At 43.2% G+C, this 15,798-nt stretch overlaps 1 protein-coding gene across 1 annotated transcript; it reads left to right on the forward strand.

Annotated features, from left to right (window-relative positions):
- Positions 1–2,161: 2,161 nt before the first annotated feature.
- LOC110158807 (GTPase IMAP family member 6-like) lies at positions 2,162–9,196 on the forward strand. Its single transcript, XM_055161036.1, has 5 exons — positions 2,162–2,204; positions 5,115–5,511; positions 7,309–7,484; positions 7,905–8,005; positions 8,178–9,196. Exons 2-5 carry the CDS (start codon positions 5,122–5,124, stop codon positions 8,942–8,944), a joined length of 1,434 nt encoding a protein of 477 aa, XP_055017011.1. The 5' UTR covers positions 2,162–2,204; positions 5,115–5,121; the 3' UTR covers positions 8,945–9,196.
- The last annotated feature ends 6,602 nt before the right edge of the window (positions 9,197–15,798 follow it).

A 15,798-nucleotide genomic window follows, 5' to 3' on the forward strand; every position in this document is an offset into this window, starting at 1 on the left:
AATGCTGAGATGCTTGACAAAGTTTTCTCCTCAGTGAGGCCCACCACATGTTTTTTAGATTCAATTCCCACCCAATTTTTAAGTCATTTTATGGATCTTTTAGGGATGAGCTTTTAACCATGATGAATTGCTCTCTTCAGACGGGGTCTTTCCCGCTGCCTTCAAAACTGCAGTGGTGAGGCCCCTGCTGAAGAAGAGCAATTTAGATTTTGAATGATTTTAACAACTACCGACCAGTGTCTAACCTACCATTTTTAAGCAAAATCTTACAAAAACTTGTTTTTATTCAACTAAATTATTTTTTAGATGATCATAAAATTTTGGAAAAATTTCAGTCTGGTTTTAGGGTGAACCACAGCACCGAGACCGCCCTTGGCAAAGATTTTAAATGATTTTAGAATAAATTGTGATTCACAAAAGGTAACCGTGTTGGTTCTACTGGATCTGAGCGCTGCCTTTGACACAGTAGACCACACTATTCTTTTAACTCCCTAAAAGACCTCGGCCTCTCCGGTGCTGTTCACAAATGGTTCACATACCTCACAGACAGAACATTTATGGTGAGTGTAGACACATGCTCCTCCAGGGTCCATAAAATCACATGTGGTGTGCCCCAGGGTTCCATTTTAGGCCCTGTGATTTTTAACTTGTACATGCTCCTCTTGGTGGTGTCATCAGTAAACATGGAATCAACTTCCACAGCTCTGCAGATGATCCACAGCTTTACATCTCCATGTCTCCTGATGACACCAGACCAATGGATGCCCTTTTTAACTGCATTCTAGAAATTAAATCCTGGATGGCAGAAAACTTCCTCCAGCTTAACCAGGACAAAACTGAGGTTTTAGTCATTGGTCCTGAGGCCCAGAGAGAAAACACTTTTACCCAAACTACAAGCACAGTCTTTTAACCCATCTCCTCAAGTAAAATACCTGGGAGTCATTTTTGACTCTGAGCTGACTTTTATTCCACACATTAAGAACATCACAAAAATCAGTTTCTATCACATAAAAACATAGCCGCCCCATTCTCTCTCTGGCCAACACAGACGCTGATGCTTTTATCACCAGTCGAATAGACGACTGTAATGCCCTGCTCTCTGGTCTTCCCAAAAAGAGTATTTCAGGTTTACAATTACTACAAAATTCAGCAGCTGCACGTGTCTTGACGAGGACCAGAGGGCGGGACCACATTACACCGGTTTTAAACTCACTGCACTGGCTCCTGTGAGTTTCAGGATCGATTTTAAAGTTCTTTTACTGGTTTTTAAATGTCTTAATGGTCTTGGGCCTTCTTATCTTTCAGAACTGCTTTTACCCTACGAACCCTCACAGACCCTGTGCTCCTCCGGCAGCAGCTCCTGGTCATTACCAAAGTCAGGACACACACTCACGGAGAGGAGGCGTCTTTTCAGCACTACGGCCCTGTCTATGTGGGATTTTTTTTTTATCTGTGTAAAGCACTTTGTGTTACATTTTTGTATGAAAAGTGCTTTATAAATAAAGTTTGATTGATTGATTGATTGAACTGCAGCTCCAGTACCGCCCAAAGGTCCTGTAGTGCATGGAGATAGGGAAAGTGGTCAGACTGCTTCACGTTGACTGAGAGGGGCCTCCACTTCCTCCTCGAGCATGTTGAACCCAAACACTCGGCCTCGTGGAACTCAGCTCAGGTCCAATTTTCAACTCAGACACTTACGCAGAAAAGTTGGGCTTTTGAATTTCCAGAGTTTCCAAAGTCTGTTTGGTGACAAACTGAGAGACTGACTTTATTTTATTTTATTTTACACTGATGGTTTTTCTGCACAAATTAAACACATTTAAGAGAAAATCAACTGTATATTATAATTAATGTTGTACTAAATAAGACCATATCCTGTCACATAAATCTCTGTCACAACAACTACAGGGTTTGGCACAACTTTTTGGCACAATGAATCATCAAAAAGAATCCAGATAAACAGATGTTTGTTATTGTGGTTGTTATCTGTGCATTTCACCGTTGCTCTCACGAACATTCTTGATTGTGGGAAGTCGGATGGTCACGTATCTCTGAGTTTCAGAGATCACATGAACGCAGTGTGAGAGTAAACAAAGGTCTCACCTCCTGTCACTCAGATGCCTTTGTGAAGATTTGAAGATTTGATTTCAGATTAAAGTCAGGCTAAACTGAAAGTATGAGACATAACTGTGGATTCTCAGACGGTAAGAGGCTGTTTTAATCTCATATATTTGTTTCATTACAGTGAAGTCGTCCTGTTGGCGACAGGTGTATTATAAAACAAGTTTGTTTTTAGACTTTTCTCTCTGTGTCTTGATCACTGCTGTGAGCTCTTACGGTGCAAACTGTGTTTTTTATGAATGTTTTTTCACAAGACGTCATTATTAGATCCTTTTTAAAATCCGGTAACACTTTATAATAACTATAAGGAACAAAGCTTAATTAATAATGATTCATGCTTAGTAACTACTTAATTACTACTTGAATTAGCACTTAACTTGTACTTAATTCCCCTGTGCTGTAAATAGTTACTCATAAGTATTTCTTACTTAATTACTCATGAACTAACATTTGTGTTTGCATTTGTAAATGTATATTTAAGTACAAATTTGAGCATTTATTAAAGATTTAGTAAACCATGAGAGAATTATTTACTGTAATGCATTATTGTTCTCTGAATGTGATCCTTAACAAATGCTTAAAGTATAAATTAGTCTTTACTTTAGAACTAAACTCTCAGAAAGATTTTAACTAACAGATAAATCTGCCTGAATGATCATTGCATTGTATTTTAGTAAATTCTTCTCTCATGCTTATTATCATTTAATAAATTACGAAACTATGCACTTAAATATACATTTGTAACATGCGAATGGTTAGTTTGAGTAATTAAGTAAGAAATCATGTGAATTAGTGCAAGTTAAGTGCTAATTCTTTTTAATTATTCATGCTTTATTAAGGCTAAATAAGGTGTAGTTATTATAAGTGTTACCAAAAATCCTTGTGTAAACTACTGGAAATGTGTTATAAAGGTAAAACATTATTATTATATTAATATTACTCTAAGTGTCCAGAATAAAACAGGAAACAGAAGTGTCAGGAAATCCACAGCGTATTTTCTGTTTTGAGTGAGTCATAAAAATCAGACGCTGTGACTTCTGCGTTCTGTAAAATTCTTTCATGCAAAAAACAGAGAGTGTTTTGTTAATTTACAGAGTGTAGACACATCTGTATTTAAAGCTGCAGTGTGTAACTTTCTTGAGGAGGTGCGTCACCTGCATCATTGTGTGTGTGGACTCTTGTGGACACAGCGCTGCTAAAATGTTTTTATTTGAATAGATCTTTTGACTTTTCCTGTTTTAACATTGTTCTTTAATTAAAAACATACCTGTGGTTGTATTTAGCTTCTGTAAATCTCTGTGAAAAGTCCTTTGTCTCGGAGTCTGTCTGTGGGTGTAGTGAGGGAGATTCCTGAGATTGTGCTCACAAAAATTGTTGGGGCAAGTTGGATTTGTTTTCCACACGATTATTCTGTCTGTAATTTCTGAGTATAATTTTGCATTTTTCATTCACTCTGTGGTGGAGAGACTCTGTTGTAGCCACAGCTGCCCTGGGACAGACGGTCTGAAGTGAGACTAACAGTCTGCACCATCACCAAGAGTGAACATTTATTGGAAAAAATTTAAAATAAAAAAGACTAGTCTGTAAATGTTTTCATTTAACCTTTAAATAAAAGATGAAATCTGTCACAAAGGGCTGTAGAAAAGTGAACGGCGTCAAATATTAGACATTGGTGAGTTTCAAAAACAAACCTGGTGTTTGTTCAGACGGAATCTTTATCTGGTCCAAAAAAAAAACCTGCCGCTCAACATCTCGATCAGATGTTTCCATTTTCATGTCCTCACATGTAAATTCACTGTGGTACAAACAAAGAATGTGAACTGCAAGAAACAAAGACAAATGTGTCATTATCAAATGCACCACAAATAGAGAAACGACGCAAAGCACAAAACGATGAAAACCAAGAAAACACAGAAAAATGAAAAACGCTGCATAAAAAGTCGTCGGTGCTCCAGACCTGCAGGGGGCGCTCTCAGTCTAACAGCTCAATGGAGACACACACCAGATGAAGAGAAACAGAAAACAGTCGACTGACGAAAAACTACAGCCACAACTGATGATAGTTACAGTAATGTGGCTTTGATTTGATTCTGTTCATCTACTGTGCTTTAAATAACATAAATATAATAGAATAATAGTATATATTAAAAAAAAAAAACATGAAAAAAACATCTTTTCGAAGTCTTCCGTACCTAAACTCTGTCCTTTTTTCCCTTTGCAGTTGTATCGTCCATTTTGTGGATCTGCTCTTACAACTTTTTCTGCCTTTTGTTTGCGTGTTGAAAAAAATCATAATTTTTTAAAGCTCGTCCAGGAGGAGACGCCTGTCGCTCGTGCGCATGCTGTATTGATCTATAATCTATTTCTTTTATCTCTGTTAACAAACAGGCCGATCGACGCCTCGTGAAGTCTGGGTGTGAAATACAGTAAAATAAACGTCACATGATGTACGGTGTTCTACAGACATATTTATGTTTTTTATAACTCAGTATGAATAGAATCAAATCAAATCCACATTACTGTAACAAACATTGAGCTGTTCCACTGAGAGCGCCCCCTGCAGGTCTGAACACTCTTGATGCAGCGTCTTTTGTTTGTTTGTTTTTTGGTGTTTTCTTGATTTCCATAGTTTTCAGTTTTGCAAAACAAAATTGCAGTTGGAAGTGGAACAAATAAAAGGTTCCTCTTTTATAACAAAAATGAAAAATGAAAATGAATTTAAAAATGAAATTAATGAACATGAATTGACTTAAAATATGACTTATCTATTAATATTTATTGCGTTTTCATATTTTATTGTATTTACTGTGTTTCAATCTGAACATTACAAAACATGAACTTAAATAACTGACGCAACTGACAGAAGTTAAAAGCACAAAGTGTCTCTCTGTGTGATCTCACAGAATAAATCATATTTTTATGCTTCATGTACGTCTGTTGGTGTAAATGTTTTCCAAACAGAAGAGCAGACTAATGAGCAGGTGTTTGTTTAGGTGCAGCATGGCTCAGATGCTCAGGCTGGTTCTTCTCGGGGGGAGCGCTGTGGGGAAGAGTTCCTCAGGGAACACTATTCTGGGCCGGAGAGTCTTTGAGTCCAGACCTTCTCTGAGACCTGTGACCACTCTGGTCAGTGAGCACACTGAGCAGGTCCATGGACTGCAGGTGTCTGTGCTGGACACACCTGGGATCCTGAACCCCAACGCCCGACAGCTCATCCAGCCTGTGTGTGAGGAGCACCTCCGCCGCCCCGGCTCTGTGTTCCTGGTGGTTCTGAAGGTGGGCAGGATCTCCTCAGAGCAGAACCAGGCTCTGCAGAGGACGGTGGAGCTGCTGGGAGCCGAGGGTCTGAGACACAGTCTGCTGCTCTTCACCTACGGAGCAGATTTAGAGGTAAAACTCCTGTTTACTATCCTTTTTTTTTTTTTCTTTCCTCGTGTGAGACAGACGTAAGAGTCACACCAGCTCCAGATGTTTATGCTCTTTCTCTTGTTTTACTGTCAGTGTAGATGTAACACACGACCTGAAACATGCTCCAGACGCTGAGTTTTCAGTCAAAAAGAGACTCTGTGGATTATTTCCTCAGAACTGTGCCTCACCTGCACCTGCTCTCGGCAGAGGACAGAGGTCAGTGTGACAGGTGCAGAGGACAGTGTGGCAGGTGCAGAGGTCAGTGTGACAGGTGCAGAGGACAGTGTGTGACAGGTGCAGAGGGACAGTGTGACAGGTGCAGAGGACAGTGTGACAGGTGCAGAGGTCAGTGTGACAGGTGCAGAGGTCAGTGTGACAGGTGCAGAGGTCAGTGTGACAGGTGCAGGACAGTCGTGCAGGTGCAGAGGACAGGTGGCAGGTGCAGAGGTCAGTGTGGCAGGTGCAGGTGCAGGTGCAGAGGTCAGGTGACAGGTGCAGAGGTCAGTGTGACAGGTGCAGAGGTCAGTGTGACAGGTGCAGTGGCAGGTGCAAGGTCAGCGTGCAGGTGCAGAGGTCAGGTGACAGGTGCAGAGGTCAGCGTGACAGGTGCAGAGGTCAGGTGACAGGTGCAGAGGTCAGGTGCAGGTGCAGGTGCAGAGGTCAGGTGGCAGGTGAGGTCAGGTGCGTGGCAGGTGCAGAGGTCAGTGTGGCAGGTGAGGTCAGGTGTGGCAGGTGCAGTCAGGTCAGCAGGTGTGGCAGGTGCAGAGGTCAGGTGCAGGTCAGCAGGTGGCAGGTGCAGAGGTCAGTGTGCAGAGGTCAGTGTGGCAGGTGCAGAGGTCAGGTGCAGGTGAGGTCAGTGTGGCAGGTGCAGAGGTCAGTGTGGCAGGGAGCGTTGGTTTTAATGACTTTCTAAATGTTGTATAAGGTGGCGTCACCTCTGGTGAGTGCGGCAGGACCGAGCGAGGCTGTGGCAGGTGAGGCCCTTCTCACCTGCACCACTGTTTTAACATGGAGCAGCACTGAGCCGCGCTGTCAATCAAATCTGTTCGGTTTGTTATTATGTTCAGATCTTGATTTAGTGAAATAAAAAGTGAAATAAAAACCTCAGGATCATGTTAAGTATTTTATGAGGAGCCTCACAGCAGCAGGGCCACACTTTTTAAAAACAAACTGAACTGGAGCCAGAGTCCATGGAAACAGAAGTGTGCCCATGCTCACTTCCTGTTTGGAACACAGCAGCTTGAGGTTTACCTTTGTCCATTTTCATACAGTCTGTGGGTCGGGGGGATGGACAACATCCTCTGGGGTCCCTCAGGGCTCAGTGTTCTCTCCTGTTGTCTTCACACAGACTGCAGGAGCGCCACCTGCAGGTCTCTGTCTGTAACTCAAACTCCTAGAACCAATAAACTCTGATGTGACTGACGCCCTGTGGTCACAGCACAGGACTTACTCCATTTGCTTGTGCTTTTTATACATGTTCTGACGGGGCTTATTCTGTTCACTGACCTCTCCTGACCGCTCCTCTATGAGGTCACATGGTTGTCCTGTTCATTTCAGTGGAGAAACAGGGAGAAGTCGCTGCAATAAATAAAATATAAAGTAGGTTTATTTGTGTAAAATGTTCAATATTCATGTGACACGTCACTGATCCATTTCTCTCTGAGGCGTTTTATTTTTACTGTGGACATCTGAAAGATCAGACACAACTGGAATAATTCTGGCAGCTTCTAAATCCAGTTTGAGGAAAAGCACTGACTTGTTTCCTTCTGCTCTTTTAAGGGGACGAGTCTGGAGGACTTCATCTCTGAGGACAATGAGAGTTCTCTGCCCGACATCTTTAACAACATGTTTGGACGGAGACATCATGTGTTTGACAACAAAGCCTGGGGCCCCGAGCAGGTCCAGACTCTCCTGCAGAAGATCCAAACCCTTTCAAACAGGGATGTTTCCTCCAGGTGAGTCTCCAGACTGAGTCCTCAGAGTCTCCTCAGCTGAGTCCTCAGAGGTTCAGGTGAGGCTGGGGTGGGGCAGCCTCTGATTCAAATCCTGAAGGAGACATGTTCAGCTTTAAGCCCAGTTTGCACTGATCCGGGCTCCGCCACCTCAAGGACACAGTTGGTCCACTGCGCAGCCAACGGAGAACTCCACAGGACACAAACTCCCAACATCTGACCAAACCAAAGAGGAAACATGGATTTAAGTGTAGAAATGTTCAACCATTATAAAAGCAAACAGACTTAAACTGTACCAAGTCTGAAGACACAGAGAAGAAGACTTTGTTTTGATTTGAGTGAGTTGTGCTTCCAGGATCGCGGTAAAAGGTGTTTGTCAGTGGAGTTTTTCCTTCACCATGACACACTTCATCTGTTCCTCAGACAGGAGCTCCTGACCAATCAGAGTGCTCCTTTGACACATCCACCGACTTCAGAGACAGAACTCTGTCCTTTAAAGACTCTCTCTCACAGCGCCACCTTCTGTCAGCTTCATGTGGGCGGCAGGTGTTTTTATTTGCACTGAGCTTAGACTCAGTCCAGACTCGATTTAGTTCAAATATCGAACACCTCATGTCCTGTTTTGTGCTTGAAAGACCTTAAACCTTAACCTTAAAGTGTTGCTGTCTGTTGGTGATCAGTGTTTTCTGTTTGTAGGCATCAGGCTTGAGGATGTTGATCTTCACACAGACTTAAGGCTGGTGTTGCTGGGTCTGCCTGGAGCAGGGAAGAGCTCGTCTGGAAACACCATCCTGGGGCAAAACATGTTCAGGGCGAGTTGTGGGTTCAACACCGTGAGCACAGTTTCAGAGTGTAAGACTGTGACGGTGCAGGGGCGGAGGGTCACGGTGGTGGACACTCCAGGCTTCAGCGATGAGGAGAAGAAACCAAAGAAACTGTTCAAAGAGATCATGGAGTCTGTGCTTCGTCTGACCGCTGGACCCCACGCCTTCATCATCGTGGTGCGTCTGGGCCGAGTGAACCTCAGAGACACCAAACTCCTGCAGCTCATGCCCAAACTGTTTGATGAATGTGCCTCAAAGTTCACGATGGTTTTGTTCACTCATGGAGATGACCTCAGAGGAGAGAACGTCCAAGATCTGATCAATAACAATGAAAAAATGAAGACTATGTTAGAAAAGTGTGACCAGCGCTACCACGTCTTCAACAACAAGAGCTTTGACCCTCAGCAGGTCCGACATCTGTTCACCATGATTGACGACATGGTCCAAGCGAGCGGAGAAGACCAATGTAACTCTCAGATCTTCAAACTGACAACAGCTGAAGAAATAGAAAAGTTCTTTCAGGAGCTGTGGAGGAGGTGGGGTGCCCTTTTCTGTTGCATCGCTCAAACAAACGATGGTTCAGATGAAGAACTGCAGCCATTAACCGGAGATTCAGACAAAAACACAGACGTCCAGTAACTCACAGAGTTTATGTTCGTGTAATGCTGCGTCGAGTCAGTGACAGAATTAGAGTCAGTCATGATACTCGTTTGCTTTATATTTTGATTATTTGAATCATCAGGAACAGCTCTGTGTTTTCTGTCAGATGAAGCTTTAGTTCTGTGTAGAAAAATAGTTTCTGAATAAAGTTTAAACATTAAAGTTCAAGAAAAAACTGTAAAATCCTGAATCACTGTAATCACCAAACACTGAAATAAAACAGCCACATCAGTTTGTCTCCAGGTTTTTCTGCTCTGTTCTGTCTGTTGTCTGTCTGTAGTCTGTCTGTATTCTGTCTGTAGTCTGTCTGTATTCTGTCTGTAGTCTGTCTGTAGTCTGGTCTGTCTTCTGTCTGTAGTCTGTCTGTAGTCTGTCTGTATTCTGTCTGTAGTCTGTTGTAGTCTGTCTGTCTGTAGTCTGTCTGTGTCTGTCTGTATCTGTATTCTGTCTGTAGTCTGTCTGTAATTCTGTCTGTCTGTAGTCTGTCTGTAGTCTGTCTGTATTCTGTCTGTAGTCTGTCTGTATGTCTGTCTGTCTTGTCTGTCTGTAGTTTGTCTGTATTCTGTCTCTGTCTGTAGTATTCTGTCTGTATGTCTGTCTGTATTGTCTGTCTGTATGTCTGTCTGTCTGTATTCTGTCTGTCTGTTGTCTCTCTGTATTCTGTCTGTTGTCTGTCTGTAGTTTGTCTGTAGTCTGTCTGTAGTCTGTCTGTATTCTGTCTGTATTCTGTCTGTAGTCTGTCTCTAGTCTGTCTGTAGTCTGTCTGTAGTCTGTCTGTATGTCTGTCTGTAGTCTGTCTGTAGTCTGTCTGTAGTCTGTCTGTCTGTAGTCTGTCTCTAGTCTGTCTGTATGTCTGTTCTGTCTGTGTCTGTCTGTAGTCTGTCTGTAGTCTGTATTTCTGTCTGTCTGTCTCTGTCTGTCTGTAGTCTGTAGTCTGTATGTCTGTCTGTATTCTGTCTGTAGTCTGTCTGTCTTCTTTCTGTTAGTCTGTCTGTAGTCTGTAGTCTGTTTCTGTCTGTGTCTGTCTGTAGTCTGTCTGTAGTCTGTCTGTCTGTATTCTGTCTGTCTTCTGTCTGTATGTCTGTCTGTAGTCTGTCTGTATTCTGTCTGTGTCTGTCTGTAGTCTGTATTCTGTCTGTATTCTGTCTGTAGTCTGTCTGTAGTCTGTATTCTGTCTGTAGTCTGTCTGTATGTCTGCTGTCTGTCTGTCTGTATTCTGTCTGTATTCTGTCTGTAGTCTGTCTGTAGTCTGTCTGTATTCTGTCTGTATTCTGTCTGTAGTCTGTCTGTATTCTGTCTGTAGTCTGTCTGTATTCTGTCTGTATTCTGTCTGTAGTCTGTCTGTAGTCTGTCTATAGTCTGTATTCTGTCTGTATTCTGTCTGTAGTCTGTATTCTGTCTGTAGTCTGTCTGTATTCTGTCTGTAGTCTGTAGTCTGTCTGTAGTCTGTCTGTAGTCTGTATTCTGTCTGTAGTCTGTTTTCTGCCTGTCTGTATTCTGTCTGTATTCTGTCTGTAGTCTGTCTGTATTCCGTCTGTAGTCTGTCTGTAGTCTGTCTGTATTCTGTCTGTTCTGTCTGTATGTCTGGTCTGTAGTCTGTCTGTGTCTGTCTGTAGTCTGTAGTCTGTCTGTAGTCTGTCTGTATTCTGTCTGTAGTCTGTGTGTAGTCTGTCTGTAGTCTGTAGTCTGTTATGCAAAACAACAGGTTTTTCTGCTCTGTTCTGTCTGTATTCTGTCTGTAGTCTGTCTGTCTTCTGTCTGTAGTCTGTCTGTATTCTGTCTGTATTCTGTCTGTAGTCTGTCTGTAGTCTGTCTATAGTCTGTATTCTGTCTGTATTCTGTCTGTAGTCTGTATTCTGTCTGTCTGTATTCTGTCTGTCTGCTGTCTGTCTGTATCTGTCTGTAGTCTGTTGTTCTGTCTGTAGTCTGTCTGTATTCTGTCTGTAGTCTGTTTCTGTCTGTAGTCTGTATTACTGTCTGTATTCTGTCTGTAGTCTGTCTGTCTGTCTGTGTCTGTAGGTCTGTGTCTGTAGTCTGTCTGTATTCTGTCTGTAGTCTGTCTGTCTGTCTGTAGTCTGTCTGTCTGTCTGTATGTCTGTCTGTAGTCTGTCTGTAGTCTGTCTGTAGTCTGTCTGTCTGTCTGTATTCTGTCTGTAGTCTGTGTCTGTAGTCTGTCTGTGTCTGTAGTCTGTGCTCTGTAGGTTTTTCTGTCTGTTCTGTCTGTTCTGTCTGTAGTCTGTCTGTAGTCTGTCTGTGTATTCTGTCTGTAGTCTGTCTGTATTCTGTCTGTGTCTGTAGTCTGTCTGTATTCTGTCTGTTGTTCTGTGTCTGTCTGTAGTCTGTCTAGTCTGTCTGTCTGTCTGTAGTCTGTCTGTAGTCTGTATTCTGTCTGTAGTCTGTCTGTATTCTGTCTGTAGTCCTGTCTGTAGTCTGTAGTCTGTAGTCTGTCTGTGTCTGTATCTGTCTGTAGTCTGTCTGTCTGTAGTCTGTCTGTATGTCTGTCTGTATTCTGTCTGTAGTCTGTATCTGTCTGTCTGTATTCTGTCTGTAGTCTGTCTGTAGTCTGTCTGTAGTCTGTATTCTGTCTGTAGTCTGTCTGTATTCTGTCTGTATTCTGTCTGTAGTCTGTCTGTATTCTGTCTGTTGTCTGTCTGTAGTTTGTCTGTAGTCTGTCTGTATTCTGTCTGTAGTCTGTCTGTTTCTATCTGTCTGTCTGTAGTCTGTCTGTAGTCTGTCTGTAGTTTGTCTGTATTCTGTCTGTCTGTCTGAATCTGCTGTGTCTGTCTGTATCAGTCTGAGTCTGTGTTCAGTCTGAAACTGTCTGTGAAGTCTGAAACTTAGTCTGTCTGTATTCTGTCTGTAGTATGTGTCTAGTCTGTAGTCTGTCTGTAGTCTTGTCTGTATTCTGTCTGTTAGTCTGAAGTCTGGTTCTGAATCTGTCTGAAATCTGTCTGTAGTCTGTTGTATGTCTGTAGAAAAGTCTGTTATGCAAAACAACAGGAAAAACTGGTAAGAAATGTGTTATAAATTAAAATGTTGTAGGTAAAAGAGATGTAGAGCACAGCAGATTTTGTTGGTTTGTGTATGTGTTGCCCTAGCGACAAAAAACTAAAGAAAATTTGGGGATAAGATGACGAAGAAATTATGAAAATTTAGAAGAAAGAAAAGCGACAGAAAAAACATATGAATTGCTGTAAAATCTGGTTAAAAAAAATAATAATAATAATAAGTTAAAAGAAAAATTCGAAAATTGCAACAAAAAAAAATTAAATTAAAAAACGGAATATTTAGAGAAATAAATTTGTTTTTTTTTTTTTTTTAATTAGTTAGTTTTAGAAATTAGAAATTAGTCATAAATTGGGGGAAAATGTTTTATTTCAGTAAAAATTCTGCAATCTGTCTGTAGTTTATAGGCTAAAAAAATAGATTAGATTTTTTATATTTTTTTTTATTGGTAAGAAATTATTTATAAATTGAGGTAAATTTTTGTGCAAATTCTGTAGTCGGTCTGTAATTTATAAGATGAAAAATTATGAAAAAAAAAGTGATAAAATTACAAAAAACAGGAAAAATAGATTTTTTCAGGGGAAAAATTATGAAAATGAAAATGTAAGAAATTATTTACAAATTGGGTAAAAAATGTAAAAATCTGTCGTCTATAGTTCTGCACCGACCTGTATCCATGTGTCAGATGCCCTCCCGTCCTCCTGTACCTGACCAGAGGGACAGGTGAAGGACAGGTGAAGGGCAGGTGAAGGACAGGTGAAGGACAGGTGCAGGTGAAGGACAGGTGAAGGAAGGACAGGTGAAAAGGTGAAGGGCAGGTGAAGGACAGGTGAAGGTGAAGGACAGGTGAAGGAGGCAGGTGAAGGGACAGGTGAAGGCAGGTGAAGGCAGGTGAAGGAAGGTGAACAGGTGACAGTGAAGGCAGGTGAAGGACAGGTGAAGGACAGGTGAAGGACAGGTGAAGGACAGGTGAAGGGCAGGTGAAGGACAGGTGAAGGACAGGTGAAGGGCAGGTGAAGGACAGGTGAAGGACAGGTGAAGGACAGGTGAAGGACAGGTGAAGGGCAGGTGAAGGACAGGTGAAGGACAGGTGAAGGGCAGGTGAAGGACAGGTGAAGGACAGGAGCTCGTCTGTGTTGTTGTGTAACTCAGTTAAAATTTAAACACATGAAAAAAAAAAAGTGGATCTGAAAATAAACGAGGCTCAGACAGAACGGACCCAGAACCGACACATGTGGAGCTAAACATAGACCCGGACTAAGACCTAAAGACCCGGATCACAACCGGACTAAAGACCCGGATCACAACCGGACTAAAGACCAGGACCAAAACAAAGACCCGGACCAGGACCAAAACAAAGACCCGGATCACAACCAGACTAGAGACCCGGACCAGGACAAAGACCCGGCCCAGGACCAAAACAAAGACCCGGGCCAGGACCAAAACAAAGACCCGGATCACAACCAGACTAGAGACCCGGACCAGGACAAAGACCCAGACCAGGACAAAGACCCAGAGCAGGACCAAAACAAAGACCTGGACCAGGACCTAAAACAAAGACCGGACCAGGACCAAAAAAAAGACCCGGATCACAACCAGACTAGAGACCCGGACCAGGACAAAGACCCAGACCAGGACAAAGACCCAGAGCAGGACCAAAACAAAGACCTGGACCAGGACCGTTCTAAAGACCCGGACCAGGACCAAAACAAAGACCCGGACCAGGACCAAAACAAAGACCTGGACCAGGACCAAAACAAAGACCTGGACCAGGACCAAAACAAAGACCTGGACCAGGACCAAAACAAAGACCTGGACCAGGACCAAAACAAAGACCCGGACCAGGACCAAAACAAAGACTCAGATCAGGACCAAAACAAAGACCCGGACCAGGACTGCTATAAAGACCCGGACCAGGACCAAAACAAAGACCCGGACCAGGACAAAGACCCCGAGCAGGACCAAAACAAAGACCCGGACCAGGACCAAAACAAAGACCCGGACCAGGACCAGGACAAAGACCCGGACCAGGACCAAAACAAAGACCCTGATCACAACCGGACTAAAGACCCGGACCAGGACAAAGACCTGGACCAGGACCAAAACAAAGACCCGGACCAGGACCGTTCTAAAGACCCGGACCAGGACCAAACAAAGACCTGGACCAGGACCAAAACAAAGACCAGATCAGGACCAAAACAAAGACCCGGACAAGGACCAAACAAAGACCTGACCAGGACCAAAACGACAAACAAAGACAGGACCAGGACCCAACAAAGACTCAAATCAGGACCAAACAAAGACCTGGACCAGGACCAAAACAAGGACCAGGACCAGGACCAGGACCAAACCCAGGACCAAAAACAAAGACCCGGACCAGGACCAAAACAAAGACCCGGACCCAGGACAAAGACCAAGACGGACCAGGACCAAAACAAAGACCTGGCCCAGGACCAAAACAAAGACCCGGACCAGGACAAAATCAGGACCAAAACAAAAGACCAGGACCAAAACAAAGACCCGGTTTGAGAGAGGACCCCCCCCCCCTCTTTCTCTCAACATTTGTCTGACTCTCCTCTCTTTCTCTCCTCTCTCTGTTTCTCCTCTCATTCTCTTTCTCTCTGCCTCCCTGCCCCTTTTTCTCTCCTCTCTCTTTCTCTTTCCCTCTTTATCTCTCGACCCCCTCTCGCTTTCTTTCTTTCTCTCTTTTTCCTCTCTCTCTTTCTCCTCTCTCACTCACTCTCTCTGTCTCTCTTCTGTTTCTCCCTCTCTCGTTCTGTCTTTCCTCTCTTTCTCTGTCTCTCTCTGTGTCAGTCTCTCACTCCTTCTTCTCTCTCTTTCTTTCTCCTTTCTGTCTCTCCTCTCTTTCTCTCTCTGTCAGTCTCTCATCCGCTTGCGTCTCTCTTCTCTTTCTCTCTTTCTCCTTTCTCTTTCCCCCTCTCTCTGTCTCTCTCTTTGTCCTTTCTCTCTCTCCTCTCTTTCACTTTTCTCTCTTTCTCAGTCTCTCACCCCTTCTTCTCTCTCTTTCTCTTTCCCTCTTCCTCTGTCTTTGTCTCTTTTTTTCAGTCTCTCACTTCTCTTCTCTCTCTCTCTCCTCTTTTCTCCCCGTCTCTCCATTCTCTTCTCTGTTACTCCTTTCTCTTTCCCTCTCTCTCTATCCCTTTCTCTCTGTCTCTCTTTCTCTGTCTCTCCTTTCTCTCTCTCCCCCTCCCTCTCTCTCAATGTCTCTTCTTTCCCTTTCCCTCTCTCTCCGCTCCTCTCTTTTTCTCTCTCTCTCTCTCTCCTCTCCTCCTTTTATATCTATCTATCTCTCCTTCCTCTCGCCTTCTCTTCTCTCTCTCTCTCTCTTTCCCTCCCTCTCTCCTCTCTCTCTAAACCCTCTTCAGTTCTGAGGGTTGAGTCACTTCTCCTCCGACAAGTGTCACAAGTGCCTCTCCTCATCTCTCCATCCCTCCTCTTCATCTCTCCATCCCTCCTCTTCATCTCTCCATTTCCTCTGAAGTGCCTGTGTTTTGTGTCCTCATATTTCTCTCTCTCTTTCTCGTTTCACTCTCTCCCTCTGTGTCCTTTTCTCCTCCCTCTCTCTTTTATATTCTTCCCCTCTCTTTCTCCTCTCTCCTCCTCCTCTTCTTCTCTTCTTTCTTTCTTTCTTTCTTTCTCTGTCGTTCTTTTCTCTCCTCTGAGTTTGTTTTTTTCTTGCTCCGTCCTCGTCTAAAGAAAATGAAATAAACACCGTCTCTCTCTCTCTCCGTCCATCCCTCTCTTTTCTTACTCTCTTTCTTTCTTTCTTTGTCTCGCTTCCTTTTGTCTCTCTCCTCCCTCCCTCC

The sequence above is a fragment of the Boleophthalmus pectinirostris genome, unplaced genomic scaffold (assembly GCF_026225935.1).
Source record: "Boleophthalmus pectinirostris isolate CB_2022bp ecotype Guang Dong unplaced genomic scaffold, ASM2622593v1 HiC_scaffold_3, whole genome shotgun sequence".
In the NCBI taxonomy this organism is placed as follows: Eukaryota; Metazoa; Chordata; class Actinopteri; order Gobiiformes; family Gobiidae; genus Boleophthalmus; species Boleophthalmus pectinirostris.